This window comes from Oreochromis niloticus, linkage group LG20 (assembly GCF_001858045.2).
Source record: "Oreochromis niloticus isolate F11D_XX linkage group LG20, O_niloticus_UMD_NMBU, whole genome shotgun sequence".
Classification (NCBI taxonomy): domain Eukaryota; kingdom Metazoa; phylum Chordata; class Actinopteri; order Cichliformes; family Cichlidae; genus Oreochromis; species Oreochromis niloticus.
The window spans coordinates 20,663,955-20,681,436 of NC_031984.2; the positions used below are offsets into that span (position 1 = coordinate 20,663,955).

Below are 17,482 nucleotides of genomic sequence, written 5' to 3' on the forward strand. Positions count from 1 at the left end.
TCAGATTTCCTGGCACCCTGCTCGAGATGTAATCAGGAACAGATGATTAAAATAAATGTCATTAACCCGAAAATGGGTTTTCAAAGATAGATAACATTCTATTATGCTGGTAATTATGGATCCATAATTGGATTATCAACATTGTGAATGAGAATGGCTCCAGTGTTTATGTACCATTCAAAACAAAGCACTCAGGGACTGGGGTATTTGTGTGCAGCCCCAAACATGTGCTTGACAAAAGACACAGAGACCTGCTAAGATTTTCAGATATCATTACTGAAAAACCCAGAATTTTCAGAATTTTAACCTGAGTTTGACGCACACAACAAATGGTACTCAAAAGACACTCAAGTATTCGCCTCACCATCACACCACCACCATCATTAACTCTTTGTGCAAAGCAGAAGGGCTCAATGCTCTGACTCATCAGACCAAGCAGGATTCTTACAATCCTACATTTGATCAAATTAGCCTCAGTTTCCTGTTCTTAGCTGACAGGAGTGGCACTCGGTGAGGTCTCCATCTGCTTCAAGTTTTGACATGTTGTACATTCAGTGATGCTCTTTCACATATTTCAGTTTTAACTTATAGTTATTTGAGTGACTGTTGCCTTCCTATCAGCTCAAAGTAGCCATTCTCATCTGACCTCTGGCATCAACAAAGCAGTTTCACACAGGGAACTGCTGCTCACTTATATTTACTCTTTTTCAGACCATTATCTAGAAACCATAGACATGTGATCAGCAATTCTTGACATACACATCCCCACACAAAGAACCACATCACATTTAAAGTTACTTCTCTGGCTGATTAGCTATTTATGTTAAAAAGCAGTTAAACATGTGTACTTAAAAAAAGTGGCGAGCGAGTAGGCCAGGGTTCTATAAATCACTCATTTGTTCTTTTCAAGTCTACGTATCATCGTAGAGTCTACGTATCATCATCACAGCGATATGGGAATTTCAGCAAAACCATAAATTAGAAAGTGCCTCAAAAGAATAAGTCAGTAAACAATGATTTTATTAACATGTTATAAAATTTGTTACCAGCAAATTTACCAAAATTCATGATAAACAAATGAAACAAAACAAAGGCTGCTTCAGTTGTAGTCACAGTTCTTCATTAAACGTAGGTAATCTCTTTTTGTTATGGCTTTTTCCACATACATTGTTTGGGTTTGTCATAAAAATCAAACAGAGCTTATTCGGAGAATAACATATTTGTGTTTGAATGTGTGCAGAGGATATTTAGAAGCAGCAAAACAGATCACAATGAGTCCATCTTTAGCTGCACCCAGCTCAAGTATTGTTCAAGATCAGGATAAAGAAAAGGAGGCTGAATGTGCACCGATGAATCGCGTTATTATAGCTGGCTGCTTTTAACAGACGTCTATGGTTTTCAATTGGCGTTCAAAATTTTGGGGGGCAAGAACCCCTTGGAGTAAAGGAAGTTTTCTAAAGATTTGTGATTGAGGCTTTCGAATTCAGATGCATTAGGTGTAATTATATCAGCGCTTCCAGTGACCTAAAATTCGGGTACAATTTGCTGTGGCTACAAGGAAAAACAAAACAAAAACACTTCTAAATGACGTCTAGATGATCATTAGGTCACGCAGTTGCTAAATATGTAAATTTTTAATCAGTGTGTTCACTGTATGGGTTTTGATCAGACACCATTTCAAAATAGAGTGTAAACTAAAAAATTAGTCTGTTAGTTTCTCTGGACAGTTCACATTAATTGGCATTAATCACCAACAACACAGTGTTTTGGGGGGGTTATCAGTCATCTTTAATGGCTTGTTTTCGTCGGCACTGTGTATTCAGGAAAAGCTTTTCAGGATGAGGAGGGCTACAATGAGGAAGCAAATAATCAGGACAGGAAAGATAGCAGCTCTTTTACTGAGGCAGACAGATGGTTAAACAAGAAAACATAAGTTTGTTTATGGAAAAGAACAAAATTCCCCTGTCCAACTGCGTGCTAACAGGGAGCAGATGGTGTCTACTTCCCAAGAAAACTCTTCTTCTTGATCACATGCTCCATGTCGGCGTGTTCAAAGGTGTCCAGCTTGATGTCATATTTAGCCAAGATCTTCATGATGGGCCTGATTTTCAGCCACCACTGTGTCTTAGGGATGCGGTGCCTGCAACAGATGGGAGGGATCATTCACTCAGATGCTTGTTATTGTACTTATATTCTTACAACATGCGAGCTCGAAAATATGGATCATACTCAAAATCTGTGTCTTCCTTCAATTCAGCGAGAGGTTGGAAAGTGAGCGCCCTTTTTCTCATTCCCAGCACGCAAGCAGAGTCTGCTGTGTTAGCGAAGATACGACCTAAAAACCCCAAAGACAAACTGATTAACTAATTCATGATTCACATTCCACATGCTTTACTGAAAGGAATATTCATACCATATGATTATGTATGAAAAATTTACATTTAGAATGACAAAACATGACGTAGATCTGCGACACGATTGTTGTCAATGTTTGGTTCGGTCACTTGGAAGCTTTTACATATTAGAGCATTGAAAATAAAAACAATCATCTGGTCTTCAGCAGCTTTAAAAACAGCACCGCTTTCAGTTTCTGTGAACAATTTCACAGTTTCATTGTTTATTTAACAAAAACTAAATTAAAAAGCAGAAGCATTGTGTGAAAAACTAAAGCTCACGCTGTTATACAGTAGTTTTATGTATCACTTTATCAGTCTTTCTAATGTCCACTAATGTCCACATATTTATGGAAGCTCTGGACCTTGACTAGACTATTGCACCACCTTGATTGTTTTATTTTCCAGCTATTGTGTTGTAGATTAGCTGGTGTGATTGAGATCATTGTCCTGTTGTGTGAGCTCGTTTCAGCCAAGCTTTAGCTGTCACACAGATGGCCTCACATTTAACTGTAGAGTACTTCAGTAGAGAGGTGCCCTGATCCTGTGGCTGCAAAACAAGCTGAAATCACCACCGTGCTTGACCGCTGATATGAAGTGTCTGACCAAACACAGCAGTGGGTATTATAACCAAATATCTCCCTCTTTGGTCATGTCTTTCAAAAGGACATTGTTCTAGGAGTTTTGTGGTTTGTTTAGAAGCAATTTTGCAAATCCAAGTCGTCATTTAACGTGCTAACTGAGGCCTATAGAGTCTGAAATGTAGCACTTGAGTTTTCTGCAGTTTCTCTGAGGATTGCATGGTCTGACCTTGGGGTGAATTTGCTGGGACATCCACTCATGGAAATACTGGGAGCTTTTCTGAATGATCTCCACTGGAGAGCAATCCTTTTCACTGTGGAATGATGGACTTATATGGCTTTATCTGACCGATGGGCAGCAGCAGTTGCTCCTCTAAGAGCTCTGCTGATGTCTTTCCTCCTTGGCGTCATGTTAACACACATTTGAATGCTGCAGACCAGAAAACTGCTTTTATAGAAGTGCTTGCACTTAATGATGATCAATTAATCAAGTGCAAGATTGGCAGCAACTGGCTGCTACTTAACTTCTTTTTCACACATTTGTCAAATAAATCCCAAGATGATGTAACAGGTCATGAGTTGCTGTTCATCATATGTTTTATTAACCTAATTTTAAGGCCTGCTGAGGGCTAGATTATTTTTTATTAAATTTTGATATGTACAGACTTAGAACTGACAGAAGGTGTACTTTTTCTTTGCTATGACTTTACAACATGAAATTAACTCTACATATAAATATATCAATTTCGAGAAAGTTTACTTCAAAACTTTAAACTACGGCATATTTCATCATATATAACACAGAGTTTGGTTTTAAGTGCACATACCATGCCTATAGCACTCCTTCAGTTTGTCAGTAAGCCACAGAACTGCCTTGGCACCCATCTTTGTGCCAAAGTTTCTGTCGAAGGGTGTAGGAGTGCCCCCCTGCAGTTGGTAGAGGACACGCAGTTAGAATAAATCGCAGAAAAATGAGGAGCAAACCAATTATTGTGTGTGCGTTTGGACATTTCCCCTCATGAACACACCTGCTGCATGTGTCCAAGGACATTCTTACGGCAGTCAAAGATGCCTTTTCCCTCCTCTGAGTACAGGTTGAAGATGAAGTCAGTCGTGTAGTTGGAATTGCAGCTTTCATTCCTTTTAAACAATGAACAGTAAATTATTCTGCTGTTGAAAATAAATGGACTTTTATCTGGTTTTCAGAGCATGAATCATGGGTCCTTTTCACAGCAGACATTGTAAAGGTGTAAAAATGGCTCATTTGAATTCAACTATGACTGTGAGCCAATCAAACTAGAGCAGATGAATGAAATTCAGCTTTTACTAGTTTTATTATTTAAACCGTGACTTTCCTATTGTGACATGTGAAAATGCTTTCAGTTAACATTCTTCTTAATGTTCTTAATGTTTCGAATATCCTGAGTTTTTGGTGTTTGTACTACAGAAAATGGAAGCACTCATTGTGAATTTGTGATTAATGCTCTGTTAAATCAGTAATTCACAATGACTAGTGATTTACAACAACTGGATATTCCGAGGATTTACTCAGTAGCAGTTAACCAGATTACTGGTTTTATACCAGCTATTTACCTTCTTCTTGTTGCACTTTATTTTTTTTCCCTGCCAGAACAAAACCTACCTGAGAACCAGACCTCTCTTCACTGTTGTCTTCATCTTCTCCACCATGTGCTCGACATTCGCCTGTGAGCAAAAGTTCACCTAATTACTTTTCAGGCTCCATAAACTTTAAAGACAGAAAACTGAAATGGGAAACCAAAAGAGTTTCACACAATGATTCATGATTCATTATGTTTCTGTCCTCAGGAAGAAACTGCCCTCTTCAGACAGTCACTTCAAGCAATGAATTCTGGTTTTGTTTTGGAGCCACAAATACTCAAAACTTGATGGCCGTGCCCTCTTCTTCAATGACCTTCAGCTCACCTCCAGATCTTTAATGTCGAATTTTTCCTCAAAGATGTAAGCGGCATCAGCCCCAGCAGCCAGACCCGCCATGGTGGCTAAGTAGCCACAGTATCCACCCATAGTCTCAACGATAAACACGCGGCGCTTGGTACCTGCTGCAGACTGCTTGATCCTGTCACACGTCTGCAGAGAAACAAACCACAAAGTAAAAGATAAACCGCTTCCTTTTTAATGTATGTTTGTGGATGTGCGCATATATTTGCTGTTCAGCCACTGACGGAGGTGATGGTGTTCAGGGCAGTGTCAGCGCCGATGCTAAAGTCAGAGCCGGGGACGTTGTTGGATACGGTGGCAGGTATAACCACAATGGGAATGCACATTTCCTCATATTTCTCCCTAGCCTGCACCAGCTCAAGGCCTCCAACATACGCCTGCAGCAAAAGAGGACACGCAGATTAATTTTTTTCTCTGCTTCTAGTTTCAGGAACTTCTGCTCACTTTGAGTGAACAGAAGAGAAACAAAGCCTTCTGCCACTTCTTACCTCAAAGCCGCCAATGATCACCAAAGCGTGGATGTTGAATTTGGCGATGTTCTGGCTGATCTCCTCCAACCTTTTGCCTGGAAGAGTTCTACAGGAAGCCCCGAGAAAATACAGGATACATGTTTATTTTCCAAATAAATCAAATAAATAAATAAAAATGTATATTTTTACCTCTTGGTGCCCAACATTGAACCTCCTTTTCCAGTCCAGCCACTCACAGAAGTCCAGGTAAGGGGCTCGATCTGTAGTGAACAGGAAGATCTAACTGAGATTATATAATAAAAGTAAAACACTTACAACTATTGGAAAACAGACAAAGTACAGTACTCACACAAGAATGCAATGACTTACTTGAATTATTTGAAAGCATGTATTCGCATTTGCCACCACCCAATAAAAACAGAAGAGAATCAGAGGCCTTTTTATTTTGAAAGGCCCGTTTTTGTTTTGTTTTTTTGGGGGGGGGTGGCACATAAAAAAAGGCCTTCAATGGGAACAGCTCCAATTTCATGGGTACAGGGTCTTTTGGTTTAAAAGGATAACAGATTAACAAAAAAAAGATTACCTGTCCTTGAGCCAGGCCGTCGAAACCTTCATGGACTGCCAGCATGGAGTGACCCTGGATGATGCCCATCCTCACCGCTGCACGCACGGCAGAGTTCATACCAGCACAGGGAGCGCCGATGTTCATAATGGCCACATTGATGTTACTCTGCCAGTGACAGACGGACACAATGAGACAGCTGAAGGTGATTCAGTAACAACAGGGAATCAGGAGGAGTCTGGTTTAGAAGGTGAAGGTCGCTCACCTTAGCATCTGGAGGATTGATGTGAGCCAGCAGCTTGTATGTATTCCAGTTGTTTTCAAAACTCCTACACATCATAAAGGAGGGTTAGTGGGTTATTAGCTAGATTAAAAATATGGCTCAGCTGTTAGACTTTTACAGTGTTTAGTCAGAATAAAGAATATAAAATTATTATAGTCAGTATGATTTTTCCTTTTTTGTTATTAGGGATTCCTTAATATTTAAATGGTATTGCAAGTTTTACTTTAAAAAGTTTTTGAATTGATTGCATCTAATGTTTAATTTGTTCAGCCCACAGAGCAGATGGCATTGGCAGAGCCTGAAGCAGCACAATTCAGGCTCCATAGTTATGCAAAGTTAGTCGATCACTTAAATGTTTTATTGCTATTACGCTCTGTGAAACACGTACTTTCCTCTGAGCTTGATGGCGTCGTCAAATCTGCCCTGAGCCATGGCAGCAGTCACTTCTTTGGTCTGTAAAGCGTAAAGTTGTCTTAGTGTTAGTGGATATCCATCAGAACAGGCAACGCAACACACTAATCATCTTTTTCCTTGGGTGAAAATACTCTAACGTACCACTTGCACGCACTCCATGAGCGGCAATCTGATGGCATGATTCCCCGACAGGGTGACCACACAGGCGGGAGTGTCTGGTGTGGCCTCCAGCAATGCCATCACCGCCTCCACTCCCATCCTGCTGCCCTAGAAGAAACCAACAGAGCCAGTTCACCAGAGGATGTACTACGAAGTTCAACACAGCTAGGCTTCTTTGTGTTAGCTTTCTCGACCCATTTGGAGATAAATCATCGAGTATCACGAAGCTGGTCATCACCTTTCCCTATTAAACTGAACTTTGTCCTTCATGCTCCGTGCATGCTAATGTAATACAAACAGATGCATCACGGATTATATGACTCTTCTTCTGCACAAAACGATCCCTATAAGTGTCGCCTAATCCACTCACAGATGTTATCGGATGATGATAATGAAATGGTGACTACAAATCTATAAAGGTCTTAAAAAAATATTACAGTAAAATATAAACTTAATTAATGCTGCAGAAAACTGTTAATGTGGTGATTTAGTGCACAGAGCAGTAAAATAATTCAAGTTTATTTTATTGCAGACTGCACTCTCTGTAGAGCTTGTACATATAAAACATGTTCTCCTAGCAGAGACTCTATATCCTGCTTTATATGCTGTAAACAAAAGAAATGTATTTAAAATGTTGCATTTCCAGCAGATTTTAAACTGAAACTGAACATGACCAGGTAACGTGTTCAAGATAAGTTACCATGGTGATTTAGCCATTTAAAAGCTACTTTTTTAAGGAAACTCAGACTTTTAGCTCACTACGGTTTACTACTCCATTAATTCTTACTTCATAGCACACTCCTCAGGAGTCAGGAGCCTCAGCAGAGGCAGAAGTAGAGCTGTGTACTGTGTGGATTCTACTGTGTTTTACTGGGACACTCACCAGGATTCTGTCGAAGGCAGAGGGTGTTCCTCCTCTCTGCACGTGTCCAAGAACAGTGGTGCGGGTATCAAAGCCGAGTCTGTCAGTCACCAACTGGACACAAACAAATCCACCTCTTTGTTCAGTACACTGTCAGCATATGCTTACAATAATACTTGCAGAATAGTAAGAACCACACAGCTTACCTTTTTGATCTGGTCAGATGTAATCGGTTTGCCATCCTTGCACATCGCGCCCTCGGCCACAATGATCACATTCAGTCGAGACCCACGGGCTCTTTGCTAAAGTAAAAAAAAATAACACAGATAAAAGTAAAAATATGCATGAAAAGAGAGGATGTTGGCATCTTCAAATGAAGAAACACTTACGTCTGACAGCCTCCTGCACAAGTGGTTCTCCCAGCCATCATCTGGCGGCATCTCGGGAATGAACACCCAGTCAGCTCCACAGGCGAGAGCCGTCACCAGGGCCAGGTAACTGCACGCATGTGTGCACACACAAACGGTTATCCAGCCTGATTCATAGATGACTCAGCCACAGGAACATGTTTTTTCAGCTGTACTTTTAAATCACAAAACAGCTCTGACAGTCACAAGATCCCACCAGTCCACTGACACAAACAATACAGAGGCATTCAGGTCATTTGTGCACCAGCATCATATTGATAAGAAGACTGTAACTGGAGAGAGTTCGTTATGTTATGCACTGTAACTGCAAATATGAATGAGAATAAATAAGTCACGCAAATATAATAGTCTTAGTCTAATGACACACGCACACACAGATAGAGTACTGACCCACAGTGTCTGCCCATCACTTCCAGGATAAATGTCCTCTGGTGGCTGTGGATTTAGAAAAAAATGAATATGCAGAATCAGTATATCCACTATAAACTGACAGGCATAAGAAAGTCCATACATCCATTTTTTTTCTAGAGTTTTTTACCTGTACATATGTGCAAACTATTAATTTGGTTTACAGATTCACTTTTTGAATGCACAGTGGGGTCTGACCTCTGTGCAGTCGTGGTGATGGCGTCCACCACCTCAATGATGCGGTGCAGTGCCGAGTCAGTACCGATGGTCATGTCAGTGCCGCAGAAGTCATTGTCGATTGAGCCGACTATGCCAACAATATTAAGGTGGGACGATTTCTTAGCTTCTTCCTCAGTGATCTTACCTGCAGACATAATACATAATCTGATGATACAAACATTGGTTTGTTTGTTTTTATCCCCATTTTTAATTTTCATGGTTTTCATTAGGCGAATGCAGCTATGTTTGGCGCCGTTTGTCCAAGACAAATTTCCCAAGTGGAACAATAAAGTTTATTCTTATCTTATCTTTCTTTCTTGCAGCCTCAGACACACAGGCCTAGAAACTGGTTGTCAACCCCTTGGCATCTACTGGTTGCTAGGGTAAAATGCTTATTGCCCTTTGCCAACCACACAGTGAGTGGAAAAAAATGTAAAATTCAGCTATTTAGCACTTACAGCTTTTGAGTTGTGTGACTGAGGCTTTAACTGATAAATTTAAACTCTATGCAGCATTTTGGAAACGTTCCCAAATTTAGTTTTTAGTGGTCAAAACAAAGCACACCACTGTATATTTCTAGTGAATGCACATGCTTTTCATTATTTTCCTCTATCCCACCTTTTGGTGATGAATTAGAAACTAACCGTGGAAGAGAGACGAGGACAGACAGATTTTGTCAGACACAAAAAGACGAGGCTGAAAGATTTTACAGATTCATGATTCTCGCAGCCTCGTTTGTCTCTTTACCAGCTCGGACCAGATCAACCAGCAGCCCGCTCCACTCAGTCCTGAACTCGTTGGCTCCCGTCAGACTGCCGTCTCCACCGATTACACACAGGTTGGTGATGCCCAGCTTCACCAGGTTGCAGGCGGCCTTCATACGACCTTCTCTGGTTCTGAAGTCCTTGCAGCGAGCGCTGCCGATGACAGTACCACCCTAACATAGGAAGAGGAGAAGTTTTTATAACTGGCTTTGAAAACGTTAATGCAGCATTCACAGACATTTAACCCAACAGTGTTTTCCATAACAGATAGGTCAGCTTTATAACAGCTCATTAGGGTGGCCTGGATTCCCATGGAGTGAGGTTGCATCACGAGTAAAGACGATATCTTAGAAATTTGCCACAGCCTCTGCTATCATTCACACACACTTCATAAATCTCAGTGTGTCACTGAGTCCTTGCCAGACTGCTGTATTTAGACAAATAACTATGAATGATGCCCTTCATAGTATTACCACGATCCTTAAATCACAGGGCAAAGTCACTCGTTTAATGTCATCACTCAGCTTATCGTGATATCAGAAGCATTTACAGAAGCATCCGTTTGTTACCACAAACCCACTTCCATAGAAGTTGGGATGCTGCAAAAAATGTAATTAAAATAAAAATCCACTGATTAGAAAATCTCATAAATGCATATTTAATTCACAATAGAACAGAAAATACATCAGATGTTTAAACTGGGAAAATTTTATATTTTAAGAAAAATATTAGCTCATTTTGAATTTGATGACAGCAAAGCATGTCAGAAAAGTTGGGAGAGGGTCAAGTTATCACTGTGTGGCATTCCCTTTCTTTTAACAACAGTCTGCAAACATCTGGGATTTGAGGAAACCAGCTGCTGAACCTCTGGGAGAGGAAAGTTGTCCCATTCTTGTCTGACGTAGGATTCTAGCTGCTGAACAGTCCTGGGTCTTCTTTGTCACATTTTTCATTTAATGATGCATCGAATGTTTTGAACAGGTTAAAGGTCTGGAGTGCACTTAGGCCTGTTCAGCACCAGGACTCTTCTACTATCTGTCCATGCTGTTGTAATAGCACTTAAGCATTACAACGCTGGAGATACTGAAACATTCAAAGTCTTCAAGTTTTTACTTAAGGAAAATTTTTCCACAATTTGCAGATGCAGTGTTTTGCAGATTAGTCAGCCTCTGCGGCTGACAAACTCCCTCCTTCATTGTTTTTAGGTATTTATTTGCTTCCTTTTGTTATTGGCATAAACATTGATTGTAATGAGAAAGTCAACTTAGGATCTTAAAAACTGACAAAAGATGAACTGATCAGAATTAATTTTGGCCTGTTAATTGTTGATTTCTTTGTCAAGGGTGACTCTTTAAATATTAATCCTTAACAAAGAAATAAAGCAGAATTATTCAAATGTAATTTGTAAAATAGGCAAACTGAGCCTACAACATATATTAAAAAAGGCATTTTTAATAAATAAACAATAACAATAACATTAACAATAAATATGGGTCTTTATTCAGCTGTACATCACTCACCAGCTGAAGCATCATAGACACACTCTCCCATGTAGCGAGACAAATGTTTTCTCCTCCATCCACCAGGCCCTGGTAGCCCTACGACACATGACAACATACACTGTAAGGCCTAAGCTGCTGGCTTCTGTCATGACTTTAACAGGAAACTCTCTCCTATGTGTCTCCATCTTATATTTAATTGCTGTATTCTGATCCCAACATGTCACCTGTATGCCGCTCAAATACCTCATGGACAAAGTAGACTTTGGCTCCAGTGTAGATGCCGACTCTGACTGTGGCTCTCACGGCTGCATTCATGCCTAAAAACACACAAATGATCTGATCTGTGATGCCTGAAGATTTCAAACTTTCTATCAAATATCACCCGAACACCGTCGGGCCTTATCTTAACCTTTAAGTGACTTAGTGTGCACACTGGCACATGTCAAGCCAAAAATAACCATAAGGGAAAAGTGCATCTTGTGCATAATCTTGGCTCTTGAAGTCCGGCACACTAAAGGCCACTGTGGGACTTTGTGTTGTGGCTGACTGGCATGTTGCAGCTCTTGTTTCAATAGACAGCAGCTGTGGTTGGGGGCGTTTCTCTCGTCCATACCAGAAAAAGGTCACTGCGACTAAGATTAGCTCCAAATATGTAAAATAAGGGAACACACAAGGGGAAGAAGAGACGGATAAAGCTCCAGAAGGATTCATAGGAGAAGCAAAGCAAAAAATAGAGAGAGAAAGAGAAAAGTTTGTATTTAGTGTTTCATATTCACTGCGATGCTCAACTAGTCCACATTATTGTACTTGAATAAAAGCAATGATAATAACACCTTGAACTTGAACCTTTAAACAATCTGAGTTCATCCAGTTTTAACCCCCACCACACTTCTACTCTGAGACATTACGAGCAGTGTAACATTAGGCATTAATGGTGGAGTTAATCCAAGATGTAATCCTCCTATCATGTGCTGGACTTCAAATGGGACTTGCAGCCAAAACTCCATCAGCCTCTGACAGCTGGCATTCAGCACTGGAAAAAATGTTGCTAGCCCTTTATATTCTCTGGCTTCTGATCTTATTTAAAATGCTGTGCAGTGAGAGCATAAAATTATACTGGATATATTAGCATCCACAAGACAAAGAGAAAGTAGGGCTTCAACAGCTTGCTGGGATTCAGTGATCAGACACATCAGGAGTAGAAGATGCTGTCTGATCGTTTTTCCACCCTCCACTGAGAATCTCTTTATATCAAAATAAAGCAAAGCCTCATTCCTCTGCTTACCCTGAGCGTCTCCTCCTGACGTCAGCACGGCGATGGATCGTCCGAGCCCCATCTTCGTGGGGTCCACAGTTGGTTGGAGGTCCTTAGACATGTTTCCAGAGGGACCGGGCTGACAGGTGGCCTTAATGAGAGGGGGGAAGAAAAGTACAGAGTGCTCTTCCTTCACTGTCTTCTCATGGGAGCCCGAGAAAATCCACTGGTTTTATAGACTACTGTTCCCGATCCTGCCCCCTCCCACTGCTCACTCACCCAGCTCGACTAAATATAATCGGGTGCAGGGATCACCTGCAATAAACAGCTAGACAGAGAAAAACAATGCACATGGCAGGAAACAGTTTGACTACAAAAATAAATAAATAAAAAAGTACTCACACACCTATTTAGTTGCTCAATCCAAAATACTACCAACCTGTTTTAATTTTACTAGTTGAGCTGGAAGACACACCCAGGCCTGAGTGGTAACAGCCCTGTTCAGTAAACAGACCTTTTTCAAAAGGACGACCTTTAGCCAACTTCTGGTGTGAAATTCTCACCAGAAGCATATTGTGACAAAAATCACAGGAATTTCTGGGTGAGTGGGGGAACTTTTATTTAAAATAATCAGTCTATGAAGGGTTACAAAGCCATTTGTAAGGCACTGAGACCCTCCACGTGCCCACAGCAAGAGGCATTAGGGCCCCTCCATCTAAGATCATCCTGCTTGCCCATCTCTGATGAGCCTAAAAATGTTATGGTCCAAAGTTTGAATATATATATATCATATGTGAAATTACTCAATGTTTAAACATAAATATCTCAAAAATCATTTAAGATGAAAGACTGAAAATTTAACTGATTAGTATAATAAAAGTGAACCAGGATTCATGTTCAAACATTACCTCAGATTTAATTGTGCAAAAACAAAAGGAGTCCTGAAATGTATACAAAGCTAAACCTTAAACTGAAATATTATAAAGGTTCAAATTTATGAGAGAAAAAAATAATTTTAAGGCAAATCAGAGGTGTTTGAGCAGAAAATGTCCTAAAAATCTGAAGATTTGAGATAGACTAACCCATTGTCTACAAACAGCAGGCAAAGTTACCAAAGTTCCCACAAAAGCAAGATAACAACTTCCTTTAAGTGACCATCTAAGTGCCCCTCAGGCCTCTCTCACCTTAGCGAAGGTCAGTGTTTACGACTCTACTATCTGCAGCAGGAAGAAAACCACTGCCAGCTATCTGACTTTATGACTCAGTACACTCAAAAAAATGAAATTGGGTGGTTGTTACATTGACAAAATTCAAACTTGTAATGTGAACAAAATAATTTCATGTTTCTGTGGTGAACGTAATTAAATCATGTAGGATCTGCATGAAATCCAGCAACTTAATTTATTCTTGTTGAGATGACATGATACAATCTAGTAAGAGTGGTTAGTTGCCTGTATTCACAAAATTCACAAGATCACACAAGAGTTCAAACCACAGGAAAATCACTGGGGTTAGAAGAGACAGACAACCATACACACACTACGCATATGCCTTAGCTATTTATTGCGGTTTAACCTGTAAAGGACAAAAACGTACAGAAAATTCTATATAAAGCCTTGTAATCATAATTTCCCCATTTTTTTTAGGTCTAGATTGACAGCTCGGTGGCACAGTGGTTAGCACTGTTGCCTCGCAGCAAGAAGGTCTTGGGTTCAAATCTGCAATTTGGCCAAGTTTGCAGTGGGTTCTCTCTGGGTGCTCTGGTTTCCTGCTGCAGTTAAAGTCATGCATAAATTAAGGTTAGGTTAATTGGTGTTTCTAAAATATCTGTGAACATGAGTGCAAATGGATGTCTGTCTCTCTGTGATACACTGGTGGCCTGTCCAGTACTCTGACTCCCACCCTATCATATCTGGGATAGGCCCCAGCCTCACTGCAACCCCGGTAAAGATAAGAGGAGTGCAAGTTATTATAAATCCATTAACATTTTATGTTAACCAGACTCTAGACTTTGTTACACTTTGTTGAACTCTCCAAAAAAATAACTCTTTAAATGAACGTAAAATAATCATGGAAAGGATTTCCACATTAATACATGGCTTTCTATCACGATTAAGCATTTTTGTTGCACTAACGTAATTTGCATGGGTTGGATCAACTCAATTAAATTAAGTTGGACTCAACTGTAGTAAAACAGTTGATTCATCATTAATTAATCAAGTTAGTCCAACTCAAGTACATCAAGTTGGAATAACAGAATTGCATAATGCTAAAATAAAGCAATTTAATTACGTGGAAATTCTTTCCATGATTTTTTTGTGTTCATTCAAAGAGTTATTTTTTTGAGTGTTTGGAGGTCCCGACCCCCACCAATCACAGAATCCCCCAAAAGAAAACATGCATGGTGTTGTAAAGGCTCACCTTTTAGCACATTCACTTCACCAGATGCACCTTGTTTCTTTTCCTCACCTTTAATTGGGTGTGGTGCTTGGCCTTAATTGCACTCACCTGTCACTCATTATATAAGGACTGCACTCACCTACCCCTCACTCTTCCTTCACTCCCACATGGGGCGGCAGCTGAGGTGAGTTTCTCTTTGAGTCTCCTGAGTTCATGTATTATTTTGAGTTACTTAAATCATACTCTATTTCCTTTCAGAGAGAGCAGTCCATGTGTGTCTTTCCTTTCTTTACCCATTATTCAATAAAACGACAAAACCTGCAAATGACTGATGACTGCTTATTCTCATTCTAATCGGATGAGCCCATGATGACTACTTAAACCCTGAACCTTCCTTCCTCCAATACACATGGAGGTGGCAATTATCCGTCGTGGGGGTGCTTTGCTGCTTCTATTCAACATGCCACGTTGAGGGAAACATGTGGGTCGTCAAGCAAGACAATGGACCCAACCTCATGAGTAAATGCCTCAGGGATGAAACTGTTTGAAGTTTCTGATTGGTCTAATACAAGTGTGGACATGAAACACACACAAACACAAAAAGCAGCTCATGCTTGCAAATTCTCCAAACAGCTTTTCTGCACGGTGAGACAGGTTGGTCACAGATCTCATGCTATCTCACATGATGCTTAGTTGCACCTGATGCTTATTAAACTACTTGATTTTTGATGACTTTAGTTTTTGCTTTTAAAAAACTAAAAATAAATAAATAAAAAATACGCACATCATTCATTTCTCATCAGTTTTCTCAAAAGCATCTATATAACAGAAAAGGTCTTCAAATAAAGCCTCGCTAAACTGTAAAGGCATCAAAGCTTCCCCCCAAACCCGATAAAACTATAATCAGAATACCTTTGGAGAAGCTAGTTTCACAATAAAAGCGGTTTGGTCCGATGTCACGTTCGCGCAGCTCGCTCGCTGTTTCCTGAGACCCAAAAATGGAAAAAGAAAAAAAAAAGTGTGTGTTTTTTTTCGTTTTAAAGCGAAAAGGAAAATTCAGGGCCGGTTTTTGTCTTTGTTGTCAGAAACGACAAACCGAAAACAAGAAATCAAAATTATCAAAAAGGACCAATTTATGTTGTAGGGGTATTTTTTTTCTGAAAATTAGTTTTTCGCTTAGAAGAATGGAAAAAAGAAAAGAAAAAATGGAAAGAACATGACCCGGAAGTAGAAGCCTCTACCTGAACTAAAAGCACACGGGTTAGAATTTGCTTTCAGGCAAACAAAGATTTTATTTATTTTTGTTCTTTTAACTTATAAAAAAAATTTGTCTTTTAGCAAAACGTTTCAAATATGCTCTTATTTATTTATGCAGCATGATTTAATAGCATAATTATATTAGCTGCGGCTGTGGAGCGATGACCCTCAATTGGTATGGAGTGACAAGAGTGCCAAAATGAAATAACAAAAATACGTCGTTGAAACATTAATTTAAATAATTAATTAAATGTGTGTAAAACACATGTCCCTGTTTTACACTGTGACTTGAATGCATCTTACATTTGTGGATTGTACAGCTTTAAATTTGTCTCAAAACCCCATGTTGGCATGCAACATGCTTGTAAGTGTGTATAATGCGATTCATCCACATATATTTAAGGTTTTGTAACTGAGTGAAAGATATTACGTGTGGTTTTAGACATTTGTACACACAGAAATGAGAAATGATCAGATTCATGAGCTGAACTGAATAAATTGTGCCTAGATTTTTTCAGGTTTGGATGTGCATTTTTTTAAAATAGTTTTACTTGTGGTCAAATTTCTTAGTATTTGTGTGTGGCTTGAAGCACGAGCGCGTGAGCCCTCAAAATACACAAAAATCACTCTACGCATGAATAAATATTTAGTAATATAATATTTTAATGAAATGAAATTAAAATAGCACAGAATAGACCTACTTATTTGTCTTTTTAAAACACATATCATGTATCTGGCAAGATGTTTAGCTATAAAAGGTCCATTAATGTGTAATGATTTGGAAAGGACATAAACACTGGACTGACTATGAAAACGGCAGTAAAAAATGGTACACCAGTATATCAAATAATATTGTTTAATCAACAGACTGTTCTGTAGATTTCTATGTAAAGCATTATACATGTACACATAATTCTCACAGCTAGAGTTTAGAATGAAGCTGGATAGATATTAAAAACATTCATTCTGGAGCAATAGAAAATATTGGAGCACTTTAACAAATAAACTTTACCTCGACAAATCAACAAGACATTTAAAGATTATCCCACTACATTCTCATCCCAAAAATCTTGTGTATTTGGTGAAACAGAAACAGTATTTCCCAATTTTTACTTACAGTTTGGGCTGCTTTCCTCTGCCTTTGCTGTTGGTAATTTCATCTGAAATGCAATGAGTCCACACCACCACCTATTCAACTGACCGTGACACTGCATCGACTCACTATCAGGGATCTTTCTGTCTTGACTTACTGTACTGGCTAACCAATCACATGCTCTGAAAGTTTAAGTAATTTCATAACCCTTAAATAATTAAATAGTGAAATAAATTAATTGTTCTTTTTAACAAAAATTAATTTATGTTATGTAATAATTACAAATTTCATCATTCATTGTTATTATTATAATTATGTATTTAATGAATCAATTATGGCTTTCACATTACACACATTTAATGGCATATATAAGAAATTAATTATGTTTTTAATAAATTATTTATTTATCATTTAAATAAATAAATAATTTAATAATTATTTAATCATGTATT

The 17,482-nt window shown here is 39.1% G+C and overlaps 1 protein-coding gene across 2 annotated transcripts; it reads right to left on the reverse strand.

The window, feature by feature from the left end:
* Positions 1-1,231: 1,231 nt before the first annotated feature.
* pfkma (phosphofructokinase, muscle a) lies at positions 1,232-17,161 on the reverse strand. Of its 2 annotated transcripts, none has more exons than XM_019349871.2 (23): positions 17,055-17,161; positions 12,311-12,431; positions 11,269-11,342; positions 11,044-11,121; positions 9,507-9,696; positions 8,739-8,904; positions 8,523-8,567; positions 8,094-8,202; positions 7,911-8,006; positions 7,726-7,818; positions 6,825-6,950; positions 6,658-6,722; positions 6,252-6,315; positions 6,008-6,154; positions 5,614-5,684; positions 5,443-5,530; positions 5,179-5,331; positions 4,919-5,083; positions 4,617-4,678; positions 4,003-4,114; positions 3,802-3,901; positions 2,230-2,335; positions 1,232-2,140 (listed from the first exon to the last, which is right to left on the reverse strand). In XM_019349871.2, exons 2-23 carry the CDS (start codon positions 12,399-12,401, stop codon positions 1,999-2,001), a joined length of 2,343 nt encoding a protein of 780 aa, XP_019205416.1. In that variant the 5' UTR covers positions 12,402-12,431; positions 17,055-17,161; the 3' UTR covers positions 1,232-1,998. The 2 variants fall into 2 exon arrangements, with proteins under 2 accessions (XP_019205416.1, XP_003448194.1); XM_003448146.4 differs by lacking the exon at positions 17,055-17,161 and adding an exon at positions 15,593-15,893.
* Positions 17,162-17,482: the final 321 nt, after the last annotated feature.

Excerpts from the sequence above, each read along its gene's own strand:
- pfkma (XM_019349871.2), bottom strand. The coding sequence starts at position 12,401 with ATGTCTAAGGACCTCCAACCAACTGTGGACCCCACGAAGATGGGGCTC. Across the intron at positions 6,723-6,824 it reads TCATGGAGTGCGTGCAAGTG|ACCAAAGAAGTGACTGCTGC; the intron begins GTACGTTAGAGT and ends TACGCTTTACAG. Across the intron at positions 4,115-4,616 it reads AAGAGAGGTCTGGTTCTCAG|GAATGAAAGCTGCAATTCCA; the intron begins GTAGGTTTTGTT and ends ATTGTTTAAAAG.